Genomic DNA, 19,666 nt, shown 5'->3' on the forward strand with positions numbered 1-19,666 from the left:
AATTTGAGAGGAGGATGGTCTGAAACTCAATGCAACTGTTGCCATGGATATATTGAGAATGGGCTCTTATTAATATGACAAGGACACATGACTATCCACTTCCAGTCACTTTTTGTAAAAGTATAGCCCTCCATGTAAATTCCTAAATATTTCCCACATTTCTAAAACCTTTCAAAGCCTCTGATGATTACTGATGTCCTACTGATATGAGCCTCTAATCAGAAATAATACATTTGATTTCATTGGAAGGACTAATGAAAAACAAATTTTCAGAGAAATTAAAGCTCAAATAAAGTGACACAGGAGGTTTTATTTAAAAAGACCTGGGGGAAAAGAGCTTCACTCTGTTAACCTTTAGAACATAACAGAAATCCACCAGACAGGAAATATAAAGATAAAGAAATAAAAATAAAAAGTGTGGAAAGTGGTTTCTGTAGAACACAGATGTTATGGACCGTCTAACGTACTGCTCACTTCTCTCCATCAGAGAAATGGAGCAGAAACACATGTTAGGTTGTCAGTAAGGAGCTGTAAAGAAGCTGTTAGAGCAGCATCTGTCTAGACTGATATAGTAGAAATCCCCAAAAGAACTGCCAGTGTGTTTTATAACTGCCTTTTCACTGCTTGAGTTCAGTTATCAGCAGGACTTTCTGTACAAATCAGAGACAGAGTGAGAGGAAAGGCTTAAAGTGAGACAAAGTAGAAAATCAAACAAAAGTAAAGGTGAGAGAAAAGACAGCAATCTATTCAGATTTAGTGAAATCAACACCTTGCCTTGCTCAGCTTAATTTCAAGGTTGGCTGCCCTAAAATGGTCCATTTTCTCCTCAGAGAGAGCCAAGGGATATCAGGTGTAATGACAGCGTGTCATTTTTTAGCTATTAGGGAAGAGGAGACACTGACAGCATCATCCAGAAAATATTTTGGGTTTTCGTTTTTTACTCCAAGGACGCCTGGTGAGGTAGAGTATGTAGGCACCAAATCCAATTATACTTGACTTTGCTCACATCAGCTGTGCTCTCTTTTCAATGCACGTAGAGATAACAAGGACTGTGATAGAAATAAAAAGCACTGTCAAGTTTTCTAAAAGCAAAGGAGTATAATAAGAGGTGTCTGACCTCATTTTAGGCAGTGCTCTACACGGGATAATTTTGTGTCTATGTTGTGACTTCTAACTTACTTATGCTGTCAAGCTGAGATTAACTATTCAAATGAGTGGATAGAGTTTACATAGTTCAAGCTGTTATGATTGTAACATCACTAATATGAGTCAAAACACAAGGATTTTAGGGCATACAAGGAGAACTGTATTTAATCTTGGAACCACTGCTCAGTTTTACGATGCTCATAATTGACGACGCATCTATTGATCTTTCTCTAATGCATCACTGCGTACTCTCTCAACATCAAAACTGATGACTGTGCTGGCTCGGCAGGTGCTGCGCCCTGATTTATCAGCTGTGGTCATGCAGCACTGCACTGAAAACCAATTAAGGACCATTATGAAATTCATAATCTTTACAGCCAGGGCTCATTATTTCTTTTGACTAAACAATGAATGTTAGCTCTTTCAGCTCAACCCTTCAGGATCGATGATGTTATGCCAGGTCTTATGATGAGTGACTACACCTATTATTCTGTCTGAGAAAATCACATCATAACTGTTATCAAAACACTAGCCCTGATACCAAAAAAAGTGTTACAAGGTCAATGAAATGCAAATTATTCTCATTATGACTCATAACTTTTGAATTTTTTTAAACACTTTTTATTTGCTTTTCTCCATGCCTAAGGAAACTCAAAAGACATTTTTTTGCAAACACTAGGAGTTGAAGTACATTTACTTAAGTGCTGAATACATGAGTCTAGTTTTCAACTGCTTCCACACATCAACAAAAGCCTCGTTCAACACCATAATGGTTCTGACATATGAAGCATTTCAAATAAAGCTACATGGGTTACAACATGTAATTACACTTATTCTGAATTCTCCTTTTTCTCCCTTTCCTGATTTCCATTTCTGTCTGCCAGGGGCAACACTTCGAGTGGAATAAAACTCGGAGTGGGAAAGGAGGCAGCTAGATGGCTGATAGCATTGGTTTTACAGGAGCACAGCTGAATGTGTCCCCAGGCCTCAAAGTCTATTCAGCAGCAGAACTCTCCTCCCCTACTTCCATTCCCCGGTAAGAGGAGATTGAAAGGCCCTCAGCGCCCGGGTCTGGGTTGATGAAACACACACACTTCTATGAAGCACACACACCATGTCTCCCCCATTCCCTTGCTATGCCTGCCTGTCCGGCTTTCCTTTATTCCTTCCTTTATTTAGCCAGAGCCAACTGTTTTGGCCCCTCAGCTGATAAAAGCTGACCTCTCTTAGCCCTTCTTCACAACTGAGGCTGCTTTACTGCTTTTATTCTCCTCTCTAGCGCTGTATTGGTGGCTTTCCTCCGCACTGCCCACGAAATGACTGGTTAAAATAGCTCACAGAGAAAGGTGTTTCTCTACAAGTACAAGAGATCTTGCTCATGGCACACTTGTTGAGCTGAAATAGTTTGAAAGGCACAGTTGTAGTAGATGACATTTTTAATGGTTTCACTTAGTTTATGGTGATTAGGTCACATTTATACTTGTCCTAACTATGTATAGAATCAGGAATCTATGTGTCTAATGATCATGCCCAACTTCATACTGTATAAAAACAACAACAACTTACTGAAGTACGAAGACACCACACAACTTAAAGGCCCTGGAAACGTAAATGGAATATTTAAAATTCACAGAGAAAATTAAAACTAAATGTGTAATCAAGCTTCAACAAAAATCTGAGTGAAAATAAACTTCCACAACTATGAAAAAAGTGCTTATTTTCCAGAGTATTTCTCAGGACTGTGTGGGCGTGTCAGCTAACTTTTTGATTGACAGGTCAAGAGAGAGTTCACAGCCTGCATGTTTGAGCGTCTGACTCCAAATCTAAAGACACGAAAACTCCAGAATCTGAAAATTACTCATTTCAAATGGTCTCTAAGTGCTGAGTAACAAAATACTTCAGAATCAGGACTTATATCATTTATTTTTATCACTGCGCAATCTCTGGGGCATTAGGACCATGGGACGCCCGGAGCAGAGGGAAATGAGCATATGCGGGACTGCTTTAGCCACTTGGCCGTGGCTCAACTCAACCGTGTCCCAAAATTTCCCCAAATCCACCACAGTTAGGGAAATAAAAAAATGACTACAAGCTGTCATCTTCACCTGTGGAGGTGCAGACAGAGACACAAAGAGCAGGGAGACAGCTATACAGACAGATTACAGGAGACGGTCTGAGCAGGAGTGGAGTTGTTTTGTTGAACATGTGTGCACGTGACTCAGTGTTTCATTTCTGATTATTTGGATATTTATTACGTAATAAAAATCAGGTTAAACCAGCCCCCCTTAAAACCAAGTGTGAAAATGTGTTAAAAACGTAATTGGACATATTTGAGTGGATCAAAGTTGAGTTCTAATATTTTTACATAGTTTTTAGTATTTACATATGGTCTGAAATATCATAGGTAGAACGTTTTTGTTAATTTGGGTTCCCAGGGCCTTTGAAAATAGACAGCTTCTGATGGAAAGAAACAATTTCTCGGCTACAAAGTGTAGCTAAAAATCCCCGGCGTCGGGCCCTGAGTACAGGGTGTGGTTGGTGTTTACTCCCCCAACCAGCACAGGAACTTTAGACCACCTGGAGATTGAACTTGCCAGGTGTGATGCGAGGGGGGGGGGGGGGGGGGGGCTCAGTTGAAAAAGTGACATAGCTTGATGACAGGGAGCTACGCTGAAATCACTGTAGACAAGACATTTACAGCAATTTCGACCTGGGCTCCAACAAGAATGCAGAAGGCGCTGTGGGGATGGAGGAGAAGTGAGAGGGATATTGGCATCTGTTGGGGCCCATCTCAGGAGATCTGGGCGAGGGTTTAGTGGGAGCCGGCTGTCGCTGGATTTGCCTGAAGCCAAACTTGGCTAGAAAATGTCTGTATACTGTCCTCCCTGAAGTCAAACTTAATTCCTTTGGTCTAGGTATATGGTACCGGTCATGGCTCCCTATGGGCTTTAAACCCAACCCCCAACGATCCAAAGCACCTGTGCCAGGTCAAGCAGTAAACACCAACATCACTTGTGTTTAGAAATCATGTTCAAGTGAATGTGTTCCCGCTTCTTGTGGCATGTTTCATCCAAATGTAAACTGTTGCGATTAGCTCCTGTCGACCATCATGACATACCAATGTTGGTATCAGAAAGAGAACAACTTGACTTTGTGCACAAGAGCCACACATTTACGGATATTGTAAGCCAAATCAAAACAATTATTTTTGGCATTGTTTAATCCATTGTTTGACACCTGGGCTTTATTGCAATTTAGGGTTGACACCTTTACAAAAAATTTACATTTAATGATAACAGCTAGCTGGCAAATGACTTTCCATCCATTTACTCTAGCACAAGATAAATCATACTTGTTGTTACAGGTTCCCACTCCGGCCTGTTTCACCCACACTGTTCTGTCAACGCCTGAAGCGATCAGATAAATGCTTCAATAGCATGGTGTGCCTCCTGTTTAATTGTATGTCTTGCAATTGTTGTTCCCGCTTGCTCTCTGCGTGGGATGTAAGGAAGAATGACAGCTATTTCAGTGCAACTTCAGCTGCCATGTTGCAGAGGACAGACATTTCTGAGGCTGGTTGCCACAGGTGGAATGGAGCATTGTTAATAGTGTAGTTACACCTGCGCTGATCCCTGTTGTTAAATTTAAGACTATTTCATAGACAATTTAACACCTTATAACAGGCATAAGACACACACAATTACAGAGAAATGAAAGGTTCAAAATATATCAACACAAAACTCCACACAGTATCAAGTTTATATCATATGTTCCATTATCTTATTGCTTATGATAAAGGTTTTATACAAATACTGCCCCATTGTTGGAGGTCTAAAAACACGACATTACTTGACTATAAACCAGAACACACATGCTCCAAGGATTATGCTACATCAGCTAAAGAAGCCTTAGTAGTAACTGTCCTATTTGTGTTTCAGAGTCCAGTTGTGTCAGGAACCACCAATTAGAGGTAATGTCATGCAGAGATGTGAGTCCAAGCTATACCAGGCAGTAACACAAGAGAAAGTCACCCCTGGGCCACTGCTGGTTTTTTCCCTCAGTTCTTCAAATCTGAGGACAAGGGATAAGAGAAGTCATTACCCAGTGTGTGCTTCAGATGTGTGTGTGTGTCAGTGAGGGGTGAGGAGTAAGGACAAGGGTGATGAAATGCTGTAAAAATCTGGGAAGTTGCTAACAAGCACATTGATTTAAGCTTAGAGGGGAACAACTGTAGTAAGAAGAAAAAGAAGCGACAGACAAAGCAAGAGGAAGCCTGGCTGCGGAGACAAGGGAAAAGAAAGGTTGGGAGGCCCAAGGCCAGAGAGAAGGGACGGAGATACAGCCAGGATTTATCAGAGGAGCAGACAGCAGAGTTTTCATATCTCTGACACAAGTAAAATAGCTAGCACCTTATAAAAATACTTTTTAACAAGTATACAGGCTGCATGTGTGTTACTGTTCAGGTCAATACTAAGATTAGTAAAGAAATATATATTAAGGTCCTTTGAAGAAGTTTCAGTTTGTGTTGATTTGGCACCGCTGTGGACAAATTGGTACCCTGCATATCTTAGCTGATTTTGTCCTGTTCATCTGTTTGATATATTGTTTTACCACAAATCCCTTCCAGTTGTGTTTGAAGTTACGTGATTAACCCATCATGAATCTTTGCCATGAAAAATGGAAAAATACAGAATTCTATGGGTCTTCCAAGGGAAATATTTCAAGAATACATAACCCAATTTAAATTAGGATAGGTTAAATATCATGCTCTTGATGCAGGCTGTATTTTCAAACTTATACTCATATCACAGGTTTTAAAAGTGTCAACCATGTCTTCATCATGACAACAGGTGATCTCTATGTTTTTTACAATCCAAAACTGAGAGTGCAGAAAAATATCTGCAGCAAGGCAGGCAGAGAGAAGGGGATCAGGTGTGTGCTAGCGTAGCAGAGGGACAGAGTGAGCACTGAGGGTGAAGCTGGAGCGTTATGAGCAAACAACTGCAGAATTTAACAGTAAGAAACTAAGGTCCATATCATTATAAAATCCAAACACAAGTTTAAAAGGCCTAAGTCTTCTGTTATAAAAAGGATGGTCAAACTGAGTTCAGATGATTTACTTATTAATCCAACATTGTGAAAATACTCCCTTACCAATTAATTTCTGTGTTCAACTCTGGTATCACCAAACTTAAGTCAGTTCTTGTAAAAGGAAAGTTTTGATGTTTGATGGTCCCTGTCAGTGTATTATTATTACATAGTTATTACTGCATGCTGGATGCATTTTACTGCTGTAGATGTTCAAGGCTGTGCTACTTTTAAATCTTACAGCTGTCATGTTTGGTTAAATGTTTGGAGCTTGAATGCCACATTTCTAATTCTTCCCCTGGCAATACTAGGTGAGCAGTTGGACATATACTATGTGGATAGATTTTTTAAAATAAACCATACACAATAAAAACAAAAGCCAGAACATTGATGAATAACCTGGATTAATAATCATGATCTCAAAATTGGAGAACAGGATTTCACCCTTAAACTGTTTGTTTGAGGTGGAGCTATGTACCTTTATGGACTCTTGATTGGCTTCATTCAACAAACACCATATTTTTAAAAGCTATATGTTTTCTTGGCAACAAAACTCAACGTTAAAAAACAATTGGTCACAAAATCTGTTGATTGGTATCAGTGCAACAGTGGAAAGAAGTTGAATATAGTAGAGAGTGACTTTGAATGAATCCTAAAATTATAGCACAAGTACCTCAAATTTACCCAAGTAGATTAGATATATCCTGCAACGCAGGATGAAGAGAGTTTGGATGTGGTTCGTTCGCTAAAGCAATGTTGTAGACTGTGCCCACGACTCATTTGCACGCTCTAGTTTTTAACAAAGAGACAAGCTGACGCTCCATTTCCCCTTCCCAACATACACGCATACACACATCCACAAACAGCTCCCACACAGATTAATGTTAATGTGCTACCTTTTTCTCTAAAAAAAAGGAACCACCTCACAAGTCCCTTTAGGAGTTTCACACACCTCAGCAGGTTCTTCCAAATAAAGAGATTGGATGCACACTTCCTTAATAAGACCAAGAAGATGTTTCTCCCCTGCACTCACTTGAGTGTATAATTATGTTAGAGTCAGCTGCTTTACAAGTTGTTTCCCTCTATACCTGCAAACAAATTCAGGAATAGAATAATATGAAAGTAATGAAAGAATTAAGACAAAGCGCTAATTTTAGGAAATGAAGGAACAGCTAAATTGCTGGAGAAAACAAAGAGAAAGCAACATCAGGGCCTTTTAGAGGATATGTGTGTTGTGTTTGCTCTCATCTGCTGAGGCAGCTTGGAGCCAACCTGCGGTGAGGACAGGAGGTGAACTGAGGTCACTGACTCTCCTCGACAGGCTTCACTCTAATGATAGCAAGCGGTGGGGGCATCAAGATGATGGAGGGAGGAGAGACCTGAAGAAACAGCAGGAGAGGAGGCAAGACTTGAGGTTTATGGTGATGCCTCGGGTCAAAAATGGGAAGAAAGTAGTAAACATGTTAGAGAACAGCAGCTCCTCAGACACCCAATATTTCCATCCACTCTTTTAATTTGCATATGGAGAGGTTACATTTTTTTAAAGCGTGCAGAGAGCCTTGAGTTGACCTGATGGACTTGGATGAAGCTTTGTAACCATTAAGAAAGGTCAGGGCACATTTATTTCACAGAATCTGCTGAATGCAGAAATTAAACTGTAATGGAAAGCAACTGAATACAGTGTACGAAAAAGACCCATCACATTAATAGGATTTTAAGAGTCTACAAAGAGAGCTGAACTGAGTCAAACTAGAGCATGTACAGGTCAAAGTAAAATACAGAGGGAAAAAAAGGTGTGTAACTGAGAGAATTTGAGGACCAATCCATTTTTAAGGCCTTACGTAACCTCAGATGATAGCTCTTTTTGCATTAATCTCCTGGGTTATGCAAGCCATTTCTGGGCCAAAGCACTGGACTTACGGCAAGGTGCTTATGATGCAAACTAGCATTAGTTCACACACATGGATTCACATGCACATACAGAGGCTTTCTTATCTAGTAAAATGCACCCTATCACATGACAGTCAGAGTTACACACAGACCAGTAGGTAGATTAAACACACACAAATACACACACCAGCTGTACTAAACTGGCTCAAAGCCCAAACGTAACGCTCAGTACTGCCCAGCTTTACAACAAGATAACAGATGCCCTATAGCGTTTAAATAAGATAAGGCAAGGCATGGTAGCACTTAATTAATCCTGAGGGAAGTTCTAGGGCAAGACGGCTCCAAAACGGCTGTAAAAATGTGAGTAAAAGCAGTCGGGCATTAAACATATATGAAATATTAATAGAAGAGCAAAAGATGTACAATTAGTGAAGTTACAAAAGGAAGCTGAGTACAAGTTATGGCATTGAAAGCGATTATTGCAGATAGTGTTAGGAGGCATGATGGATTAGGATTACTTAACATGGTCGCTATAATAAAAGGGAAGATTGCACATGTGAAAAAAACAAAGGTATAGAAAAGCAATACTAAACATGATGTGAAAATTGTTAGTGCACAGTTAGTTTTCTGCTTTGTGCATGTAATATTGTACTTTATAGCAAAGTATTATTGCACATGATATGATACTGAATATTGCCCCATGATAAAGACAGAGCTATTACTCAATTTGAAAGTGCACATGATATCAAAGGAAATAATGCACATAATATAAAATCCAATTCTTCACATGACATGAAAAGAAGTATTGCACATGATATGAAAAGTTTTACAGCACATGACACCAAGGTGATACTGCACATGGTACAAGAAGTAACATTGCACAAGGTATGAGATGTCATACTGCACATGATTTAGAAATGTAGTATTGCACATGATATAAAAAGTAATATTGCACATGATGAAGAAATCAGAAATGCACATAATATGGAAAGTTAAAATGGCACATGATAGGAAAAGTAACACTGCAACTTGTATAAAACGATTTATTGTACATGTTAGGAAGATGAAATGAAAAGTTTCTCTCTTGGGACTCCTTATGATGGCTCAAGCATGTCTGAGCTAAGAGAAAAGAAGATGTACAAAAGTAAAACAAAAGAAAACACCAAATATGTCACTGTGATATGTCACTGTGAGGGAACCTATCATTGTGACATATTTGGTATTTCATAAAAGAAAGAAACAGGCTGGTCACTAGTTTGCTCTTTGTATGAGAAAGCTTAAAGCAACCAGGGAATTGAAATCTGGGAACAACAGACAGACAGACACTGATTGAGATTTCTCTTGTTGTCTGAACAGTAACGGTGTAAAGCAGCACTGTGCAGGCGGAGCTGTTGAATACTTCAATGCACATGGAATATAGCTGACAATGTGCAGGGGCACATAAAGGTTTAATGGTACTGATGAAACTAAAAGTGCAAAGCATTAGTGACCAGATGGCTGTTACAGCAACAGTTAACTGCTGGGGGTAAAAATGGTCTGACCACTACTAAAAATCGAACTATCATATTGTCGCTTAGTAAATCACAGACACATTAACTGTTCTGATGAAACAACTGATTAGAAAGCAGCAATAAAACCAGAGTAAGTCAAAACAACTTAATTAACAAAGGATTACCTAAGCAACCAAAGACGTTTTTAGGACTCCTGTTGCAGGGGACTATTTGACTGAGACTGAGCAAAGGGTAAAGCCAAAGTTTGGAATAAGTCGCAGGGTTCATATTAAGGGTTGGGGCTAATCTTTGGCAGCATGCCACATCTAAGACACTCTTGAACTAGTGCCCCAGGGAGGGTGACCAAGGTGAAACTCTGGCAATAAGAGGGTCACCTGGGTGCTACTAGTGCCCACTGAAGGGCACTTTGGGGGTCATTTGAACCAACTGATGAGCACTTGGGCTCTTAGGTTACGTTTGACCATGGCATTATGATCAAAAGAAACCTGAAATTGGCAAATAAGGCCATATTTCTTGCATTTAAGAACAATTAAGCACCCTCTTAACACCCTCAAATGTAATTTTATGCAGCTTAATTCCCCCCAATCACCAAAGCTGCATGATCATTTCAGGTATAAATGAGCTCATGATGGTTAAGACAAAATTAACAAAAGAATGGACTGGTTTCATGTGGCACCTAAGCAGTGACAATTATTACTGTAATTTTGAAGTGAACTTTGCCAAGTGCATCAAGCCTTGTACCTTTGTAAAAGCTGGGTACCAATACTGTAAATTAACTGATTTTGTCATTAGTTTGCTTTAGCTGTGGGTTATTGCAGTTCTCAAACTGGCACTCACTGTTTTTGTTGGTGCGGCAGCTGCTGCTTTGTATTTCTTCAATACATCTTTGTTGCGATGAAGGCTTTTCAGGTGAAAAAAAAGATTTGCTGTGATAAAACTTATAGATTTTGCCTTTTCTCTGAATACTTGAGGCACGAGTTTTGCAACATGCAACTGTGTTATCCTCTGAAAGAGTGAAAAAGATCTATAAGGGTGACGCCATGTTTGCTCTCTCTTCAGCTTGTTGTGTCAGTGCTAGTTCTTCTCTGTATGTAATGGCAGTCCGCATTCTGCTACCTACTGTGTTGGAATATGTGGGCTTGTTATTAAGAAAATAGAAGCAATTTTCTCTTCTCCTTATTCTGCTTTTACTGGAATAACAATAAAATATTCTCCCTATCAGATTGATATTCAGCTCAATAAATGTTTGCATCCCTATAATGCTCCCTCATTCTGTACACCTAGGCTACTGTTCAAACCACTGGCAGCTTCTCTCATCCACAAGCATGACCAGTGTATGCTGCAGACCACTGCAAAGAAAATCTCGTTTCCCTCCTGTGCAAATATCCCTCATCTTTTCATATTGTTGAAGTTTCTACTTTTCCATTTAAAGTATAGAAAGAATAATGCAAAAATGCTGACCATGTTTACACCTACTGCTGCAGCTCTCAGGAATCTGAACCCTTGAGTCTGCAGTGAGGTACAACTGGAGCACTGTCTTTTCCCTCTTATACACCAATACATCTCAGGTGCCTCGACAATCAAATTGGCACCAAAATAAAACTCATTTACATCATCACACTAGGTAAGCCCCCATTGTGAGGAGTGCACACTCAGCAGATGTGGGGAGATGGAAAAATCTGCAAATGACCTCCGATCTGAGGCAAATTAATTTCTGCTTTGTGCAGAAGTGGAAGACATCAAAAATATGAAAACAAATGGTTTGAATTCATAAACCTCCAAGTAAGTAACCATTATTTTCATATTTGAATAAAGAGTCTCCGCCCCAACAGATGTCAACTCAGCACTTTGCTGTTTTCCCCTTTATTCCCTCTCCTCCCCTGCAGGCTTGTCCACACACACTTTCTCACCAGTCCATCCACCCGCACAGTGACAGCCTACGATATGCCTCCACTCTGTCACAGAAAAGGGAGATTATTATTGAATGATTCCTTTTGTCATTATGCCCTGTGGGCCACAAGACAATCACATTAATGCAGAGAGAGAACAAAAACAGAAATCTAAATAGGTTTTTATCACCATCCTCAGATGTTTAGCTCCTATACATATAAGTTGGTTGAATCCAGAGTTAAATCTATATAAGACATGTTTGTTTATTTACACTCACTGACACAGTGTGTTCATGAGTCCCTTTGTGCTCTAAATGTGCGTCACTAAATGACGCAGCAGCCTGAGCGTATCAACTGGAGACTATAAACCAGGGTATATTTTATATACAGTAAACATTTAGCCCAAATCATTCCCTCTGTGACCAATTACAGCCACACTGTGTTTCCTCCTCAGCCAATTACGACTCTCCTTTGTGGCAATGAGAGCAGTCTATCACAGACTATGCACACACAGACAAACAAACCTTCCTGGGATTCTGGAGGTGGGTGGACCTGCGGTGCTTTTTGTTCAGTTTTGTTTTGGTCAGTGTTTCTCAAAGAAAATGCTCAGAAAGTTTCAAACCTGTGCTTGGACTGCACAAAGCAACCTCTTTTGGATTCTTTTGTATCAGTCTGCCAGCGGGTACAGATTGTCAGACTATTGGACTGTAACTGGGTACATCTGTGTGTGTGTGTCTGCCTCTCTGTCGACTTTGTTTATCTTTTTACCTGTCTGTCTTGAGGGAAAAACAAACAAAACAAGTAAGTGTCATGCCTCCTGTGTTTGGTAGATGTCCTTCATATTTTTGGGGTTAGGAACACAAAATAAGGAGCTGCAGTATCTCTGTATTAATAGCCAGAATTGTATTCACCAATGAATGCCTAAAAATAGTATTAAAAAGTGTAATGAATAACATTTCAATGACACAAATGATGCTTACTGTAACCATGGCATCTTTCTTTCCTGTCCCTTTTTTGACAAAAACAACAGTTCCATTTGCATTCCATGATGTCAATAAACACCAAGCGGCAACCTTTGGCCGCAAGAATCTAAGCCAATGCGGAAATGTTAAAAACTGCAGTTTCTCGAGTGTCCGCTTGAGGCTGGCTCCGGAAGTACGGAAACCACACACACACACAAACTCAAAAAAGCCGATCTTTACAGCATGTTTACAGCCTGGTACCAAAAAACGAGTGTAGTCTGGATAGCTAATTTCTCGATCGGCACCCACTGTGCTGGGGTGATTTTTTTCATAATGCAGCAATTTCGAAGATATCAAGATTATGAGTTTACCATAATGAGAGGCACAGGTGACTTGACTGACAGGTGGGAACACTAACTGTTGGCTAGGAGGCTCAGAGCCTCTTGACCTCACACTAGCTCCACAGAAGTTAGGTTGAGTTCAGCATTTAAAATATGGCATCTGCCGACAATTGGCTTCAAAACAGGGCTTCAGAAACAGATGGGTGAGGTCACGAATACTATGACCATTATTCATACCGTCTGAGAAACACAAATACTTGAAGTGGGAAAGAACACCAAATCGGAACGCATTATTTTGTGTCAAGAGAACACTCAAACTCACAATTCTACATCTGTTCAAAAATACATCTTCTTCCCCTTTCATTAAAACTTCATCTGCTGTTTAAAATCAATCAATGCACTGATAGATATGTAGGGGGCATAGAAAGTATCTTTATCCAACCAAAAAGCCTCAGCCACTTAAACATGTTTTTCTTGCCGAAACAAACGATAGAGCAAAAAAGTGACACACCGACAAAATGTGTTTGTACATGCTTCCACTTTTCTGCAGCAAACCAAGTGGAAAGATTGACATCAGGAGGCAAAGTGAATGTGCTTTTTTTCACACCGCTGTTTATAAAAGACTGAGTCAGGATCCAACAGCAGTTTACAGAAAGCTTAGACTGCATCCCAAAGTAATCCAAAGCTAAAGCTGTTTTTTCTTTCAAAGCTATTCCATGTGAGCAAGGTGAACAAAATAATTCCTCTTGCTGGTATGTTAGATTAGACTGCCACTTTCCCAAAACATCACAGGTCAGATAGTGAGAGAGGCCAATTTTGAAAAAGGAGGTCCCCAGATACAGCACTGACATGCACACAGTAAAAACGATCCTGTCATCTATTTCAAGTTTGACAACTGAACCCAGCCTTGTGGATGTCCCTGCCATCTCGAAGCTCATTTTTTATATATAAAATTCCTCTAGATTTGTCCCCTCTCTCTCCTGCTCCCTGCAGAGGTGTTATATGTCTACAGAATGACTGCCAAAGGCTGGGGGTCAATACAATACTTCTTCTATGATTTTTGGGAGTTGTAGCAGGCAGTGCACAGTGTAAAAGAGTACAGCAGGGTCTTTGTAGACATCATTATATTGATCTATACTCTATACATGTGTCATCCCAGTGATCAACGATGGCAGGAAGACAAAGACTATCACCCCAATCAAGACTGAACAAAGACGTAGCCCATCTATAGTGTGATTCAGACATCTTGCCCAAGTTAATACCTCGAGAATGCATAATTTTTAGTGCTCAGTATTAGTCATCCATCTTCATGGGAGCTTGACAACCTGTATGATTTATTCAGTCTCGGCCATCAGGTAGATATTGCAGGGACTGGACAGAACAAGCCTTAGGGATCTCTTCCAACAGGGTAGATTTACATCCATCCATCCGTCTGTGCCTTGGTTCTAGCGTGTGTGTGCGTGTGTGTGTTGGCTCTACTGCTGTAACAGTCAGCAAAAGCATGCAAGCGTGCTGACGCAGGGAATAAAGAGACACACACCAGTGCAGACACGCTGACAGGAAGCAGAGGACTGTGTCGATACAGGATCAATACAGCAACAGATAAATCAACAGCACCTTAGGGCCCTCGTAGCTCTTCGGTTTAAGTGGAAGCAAGGTGTAATTAGAGCACAATGCTTTACTACACATTTTTAATGCACTCTTTGGGAGTACATACGCACATTAATAATGGAAAGGTTGTAAAAGATCTTTTTTTTTCTGTCACTCCTTTCATCAGAGGTCATTTCCTTGCAGACATTACGTATGTCCATTTAATAAGTGTGTTAAATAAGACAGGCTGACATTAGAGACAGTAATCTATACAGTAAATAACACATGGTAAGAAGTACCACACCTTGATTCAAGTAATCAGACCACCTACTACTAAAGTCTTGACTCTGCAGATGAATGACCACTCTTTTTTTTTTATGTAAACATGCCCTAGTCTGAATGATTTCTTCATCGACATTATGCTGGTGGTCAATTGGAAAAATGTCACTACCAGCTCCTCTTAATACTAGTTCAGATAGAGGTTGATTCTGGATTACCACTGTGGCAGGGACCCTTTGATCTTGCGCTTTATCACCTGCTCAATATCTTCTAATGCTAACAATCTCAGCACTTGAGCACTCAGTGGCTTAAGCAAACGGTAGAACTCACCCCTGCAGCTCCTTGACAGACATAGAGATTTTGAGGTTATGTCCCAAAACATGCAGGGCCGTGAGGATGTCAGCCCACTGGACCATCTCTCCCAGAGGACCCCCCTTCAGCACTTTGGGGCTGAAGACATCTCCAGACTCCTCTGTTAGGAAGCCGACGTGGACCAGGATCTGAAGGAAGACAGGGGAAGAATATGGCAGAGTGTCAAGTTGAATTCTGCAGAGAAGTGGCAAAATAAAAATCCACCAATATTCCACCAATCAAACGACCTGCAATTGTAAAATAAGCATTCAACTAGTTCTGAAGACTGTCAAGTCAGAAAACTATGGCAGTATCTGACCAGCAGGAATCAAGAAACCCATTACAGCATTTTTTTTAACAGTTCCGGCCATCACATGTGTTTGTTAGGGAAACATTGTACTCACCAACTTCTAGTACTTTGCTTCAATATTAACTAATTGGATGAATATATGATCAGCAAGATTATCTGGGGATGGTCTTTCTTTGGTGATGAAAGCACATGTGACAGTACCAGGAGACTTGTATGGCCAATACATCAACAATTTTGCTCCTTATGTCTTGTTGTGTCATGATGAAATGGCAAATTGTATAAAAGCTTGTTTTTTCACCTTTTGAATTCCTGCATTTCCCACCCCAGAGCACTTTCATAACACTTTGCTTAAAATTCTGAACACTCTAGACATAATTTTTACATCTTGCTGTTCATGTTACTTGATTAGTCCAACGTTTTTGGGACAAGGTCACAGTATTCATTTAAATCTTGATCCAAAAAGGCAACTGAACTTGGTTGAAGCGCTTAAAGATGTCCCACCTCTTGCATGAAAAGTTTCTGAAGCCCAAAACTCACCAAGGGACACAGCTGGAATTTAAGCCTCCGTGGGTCGAAAGTATGCTAATGATAATGTCCGTAGAATGGTAGTCGTTAACGACCTCTGTTGCACTTGAGTCATTTGAGCTGTTAACTGAAAGGTCTTAAGGCTGATTTATACTTCTGCGTCTCCCCTACGCAGCAGGGGCTGACGCGGACATGAGCCCCACATACTTGTGCGTCGGTGTGTCTGTGTCGCGCAGCAATTCTCCTCCGAAACACTAGAGGGCAGTGCGGTCTCTCTGATAGCCGGTCGCCTGCTTCCGGCCCCGCTACGATCTCTGTTTACTTTTCCACAGAGATTCAGAGCGTGTTATGTTAATCTACAGCTGATACATGTTGCCGGACCCCCGGCGTAGGGTACGCCGTTGATTCAACGCAGAAGTATCAATCAGCCTTTACACGTTGGACCCAACACAGCGTTTTATTGGTGCTAAGTCCATTTGCCTTTTTGGATCAAGCTTAGAATAAGCACAGCCTGGTTGACTCTTGCAAACACATCACAGTATTCACAAATCTTACTAATTAACTTTGTGAGTATGGATACAGGTGAAATATATAAGAAAATGATAGAAAAAAGTATACGCTCAAGAAGAGCTTTGGTTTAGCAGTTACTAATGCACTCCTACTTTTCAGAATAACCTCCTTGTAAGCAACGTGCTTATATAATCCCTATAAAGCCATATATCATTTATCATTTATCAACTAAGGATGTCCCTCTGCTATTTATGGCAGGTTTTGATTTCATTGTTAAGTGTGAGCTAGATATATTCAATCACTGTTTTCCTAATAGCACATGCTCCCCTTTAGATAACCAATCTGAAAGCATCCAGCAATTATTCTGCATGCACATCAGTGTACATTTATCAAAATAACACACTTTAGAGACATTAGCCCTGATGGTTTTCAGCTATTTCTATATGCAAAACATAAAATGTGTACATTCCAAAGAAGATTAAATTTAATCTCATTGCCATTATAATATTTATAGATGTGTGCAGACTGTGTAAAGTTAAGCTCCTTGAAAGTTAAGCTCCAGCAGTGCAAACTGTTTTAATGAGTTTGAGGATTAGAATCATTAGAATTTCAGACTCCTCCAAAAGAAAATTATGGAAACTGAAAAGTAATTCTTTTGAAATCCCCAACGAATTATCCCCTCATGCCTCAATGGAACAGCATGTGGATGTAGAAATCCATCATTCTGGACTTTACTGTACAGCTCATTTCATATGCACCGTATGCCTCTGTAGATAATTGCTGTAACTAATTCCTCGGCCCCCGGTGGGAAAGTTGTCTTTTGTTTTAAGACATCATGTAATGCATGTGGAGGAATTGTCACAGGCTATATTTTGCAATGTTATACAACTTTTTGCGCACAGGCTACACAGTCCTATCATGCATGTCCAGCAAGCTGCTGCATAATTAGTGCTTCATACCGAGAAATGAGCAACACGTTGCCTTTCACAGCAGATTAAACGCAACCATGTCCAAATGTTGCTCTGCTGAGTAATCCTGATTAACTAACGCAGCATGAACACCTCCATGCAACATGCAAAATGAGCATTAAGCCAACCGTGTAGAGTTTGCCAGAAAGTTTCCAATGTCTCTCTCTGGCTGTGTTTCTCACTCTCTGCTTATAGGCAAGTGCATGTTTGACCACAAGCATTTATGGGCCAGGGGTTAACTGTTTCTGAATAACAAAGCTGTGCTTCAGAAATCTGATATGTAATTATTTGATATAGCTTAACATAGCTATGGGAAAAACAAAATGCAGCACATCTGCAGAAGTCAGTCCACTGATGTCATTGAGTTAACATGTGCAAAATGCGTGTAAAACATAAGACAATGGTGCTTGTGCAACAGAGTCGAGCTCCAGTGACACTCCAGCTGGCGTGAAATATCCCCTGATTTAATAAGCCTGCTCTATTAACTTCTGCTTCATAAAAAAGATAAGTTAAATTTAATTACAGTTTGGGTGGCAGATGGCAAGAGTGAGAATTTGTGGCGCCAGTGCTTTTCACTCTCTTGGCTCAGTGGTGGTTGTGGTACTGGTGAGGGTGTAGCACACAAACACTGGCAAACATGCAATTCAGGAGACAGAAGGAGCCGAATTTCACACTCTGGCAGCAGCAGCAGCAGCAACAGCAGAAGCAACGCTAAATAAATATGAAAAATATCACACAGTGGAAGGAGAGCTGAATAACTCTGGATTGGATTGGATAAAACTGGCATCTGTACACAAATGCAAAGTGTACACAGAGAAGGGTAAGACTGCTTTACATAACTACAGACTTGAGCCCATGATCAGAGTACTGATGAGGGATTTCACTTCCCCTTTAATAGGCAGTATTTATCTTCATTTGCAAATGTTTAGTCCTCTGTACCAGAATAGAATTAGAGTGGAGTTTAATGACACATATCAGAACAACGCAGGTGAAGTAACCTTTGTATCACAGAGAGGGAATGACAAGCTACAACAAAGTGCAAACAAAGGCAGTGTGTTTAAACAGCACGTATCCTCACATTAAAAAAAAAAGCCATGCCATTGGAAGCTAACAACCCTCCAAAAGTAAAGCTACACTTCCTCATAAACTCCTACTATCAAGGCCAGCTGCCTCCCTCAGGAGTCTGATCACACACAAGAGTGAAGCTCTTTATACAGTGGACTTATGTTACTCCCAGATGGCGTGTGTCTGATAGCATGCGTCTGATGATGGAGTTTGAATTTTGTTTGTTTTTATTTGTTTGCGTGCATTTGTTTCACACTGACACACATCAATGAGCTCTGTGTGCGCGTGGATGTTTGTATGTGTTCGACGTGAATGCTCACTCATTTGCCGTCAGCTTGAGGGGATTCTCAAAAGGATCTGAAGCTACTCACTACTTTTAGCATCTTTTGGGAATTGAACACAAAGACCTGCCAAACCCGCTGAGACAGACAGAGGAGCATGACAACAACAAACGCACACTCAAATCTCACTCGCATCTATAATGCTGCATCTGTTGGCTCTCACACACAAATATTACGGCACAAATCAAGGGCTTTTTATAACACTGTCCTGTTCCTTCGGTTATTTTTTTCAGGGGGGGGGGGGGGGGGATATATAACCAGGGTTAGCATAAGGACTTGTGTTTGATGTGAGGGATGTTTCATGTAATACGAGTGAGTGTCTGCATGTGTGTAAAATCCTTGAAAGTCCTTGGTGCACACATACACGAGAGCAGGAGAGAAGAAGTGGCTCTCAAGTATGTGGAAGCACTCCACCGCTCCACACTGCCCCACTCTACTCCACTCGTCACTAACAGGCTAACGACAGGAGAATGCTAATGCCTGTTTCAGCATCTGTTAGCACAAATCTTTGCATGGATACATGTGTGTTTGACTGCGAGGGTGTGTGTGTTTATATGTGTGTGTGACCCTGCTCACTCATGTTCTGTGGCCCTTCAGAAGGTCACAGCTGTCAGATGGGTGGCAACACAAGCTGGCACTGCCAACCTTGCTACTCTATCCTTAATTTCACCTTCTCCATCATCCTTACACTTACTCCTCCACAGACTGCTCTGTCCTCTTAATTTCTCCTCACGTCTCCTCCTTCTTGTCGCATTCCTTCGACCTAACCCCCACCAACCCCTCCTCTTTTCTCCTAATTTTTTCCTCTCTTATCCCCCCTTACTTCGCCTTCTTCACTACTCACTTCACCTTCCATATCCCATTAGTCCGCTACACTGTCTGCACTTCATCAGTCAGGGG

The 19,666-nt window shown here is 40.6% G+C and overlaps 1 protein-coding gene across 2 annotated transcripts in view; it reads right to left on the reverse strand.

The window, feature by feature from the left end:
• Nucleotides 1–19,666, reverse strand: part of LOC117815275 (alpha-1,6-mannosylglycoprotein 6-beta-N-acetylglucosaminyltransferase B) — a 154,792-nt gene that overhangs the window by 43,534 nt on the left and 91,592 nt on the right. For both annotated transcript variants that reach the window (XM_034686897.1, XM_034686896.1), the window contains exon 8: nt 15,027–15,196. In XM_034686897.1, coding sequence (XP_034542788.1) covers nt 15,027–15,196 — 170 coding nt within the window. The remainder of the gene's footprint in view (nt 1–15,026; nt 15,197–19,666) is intronic.

Source organism: Notolabrus celidotus, chromosome 7 (genome assembly GCF_009762535.1).
Source record: "Notolabrus celidotus isolate fNotCel1 chromosome 7, fNotCel1.pri, whole genome shotgun sequence".
In the NCBI taxonomy this organism is placed as follows: Eukaryota; Metazoa; Chordata; class Actinopteri; order Labriformes; family Labridae; genus Notolabrus; species Notolabrus celidotus.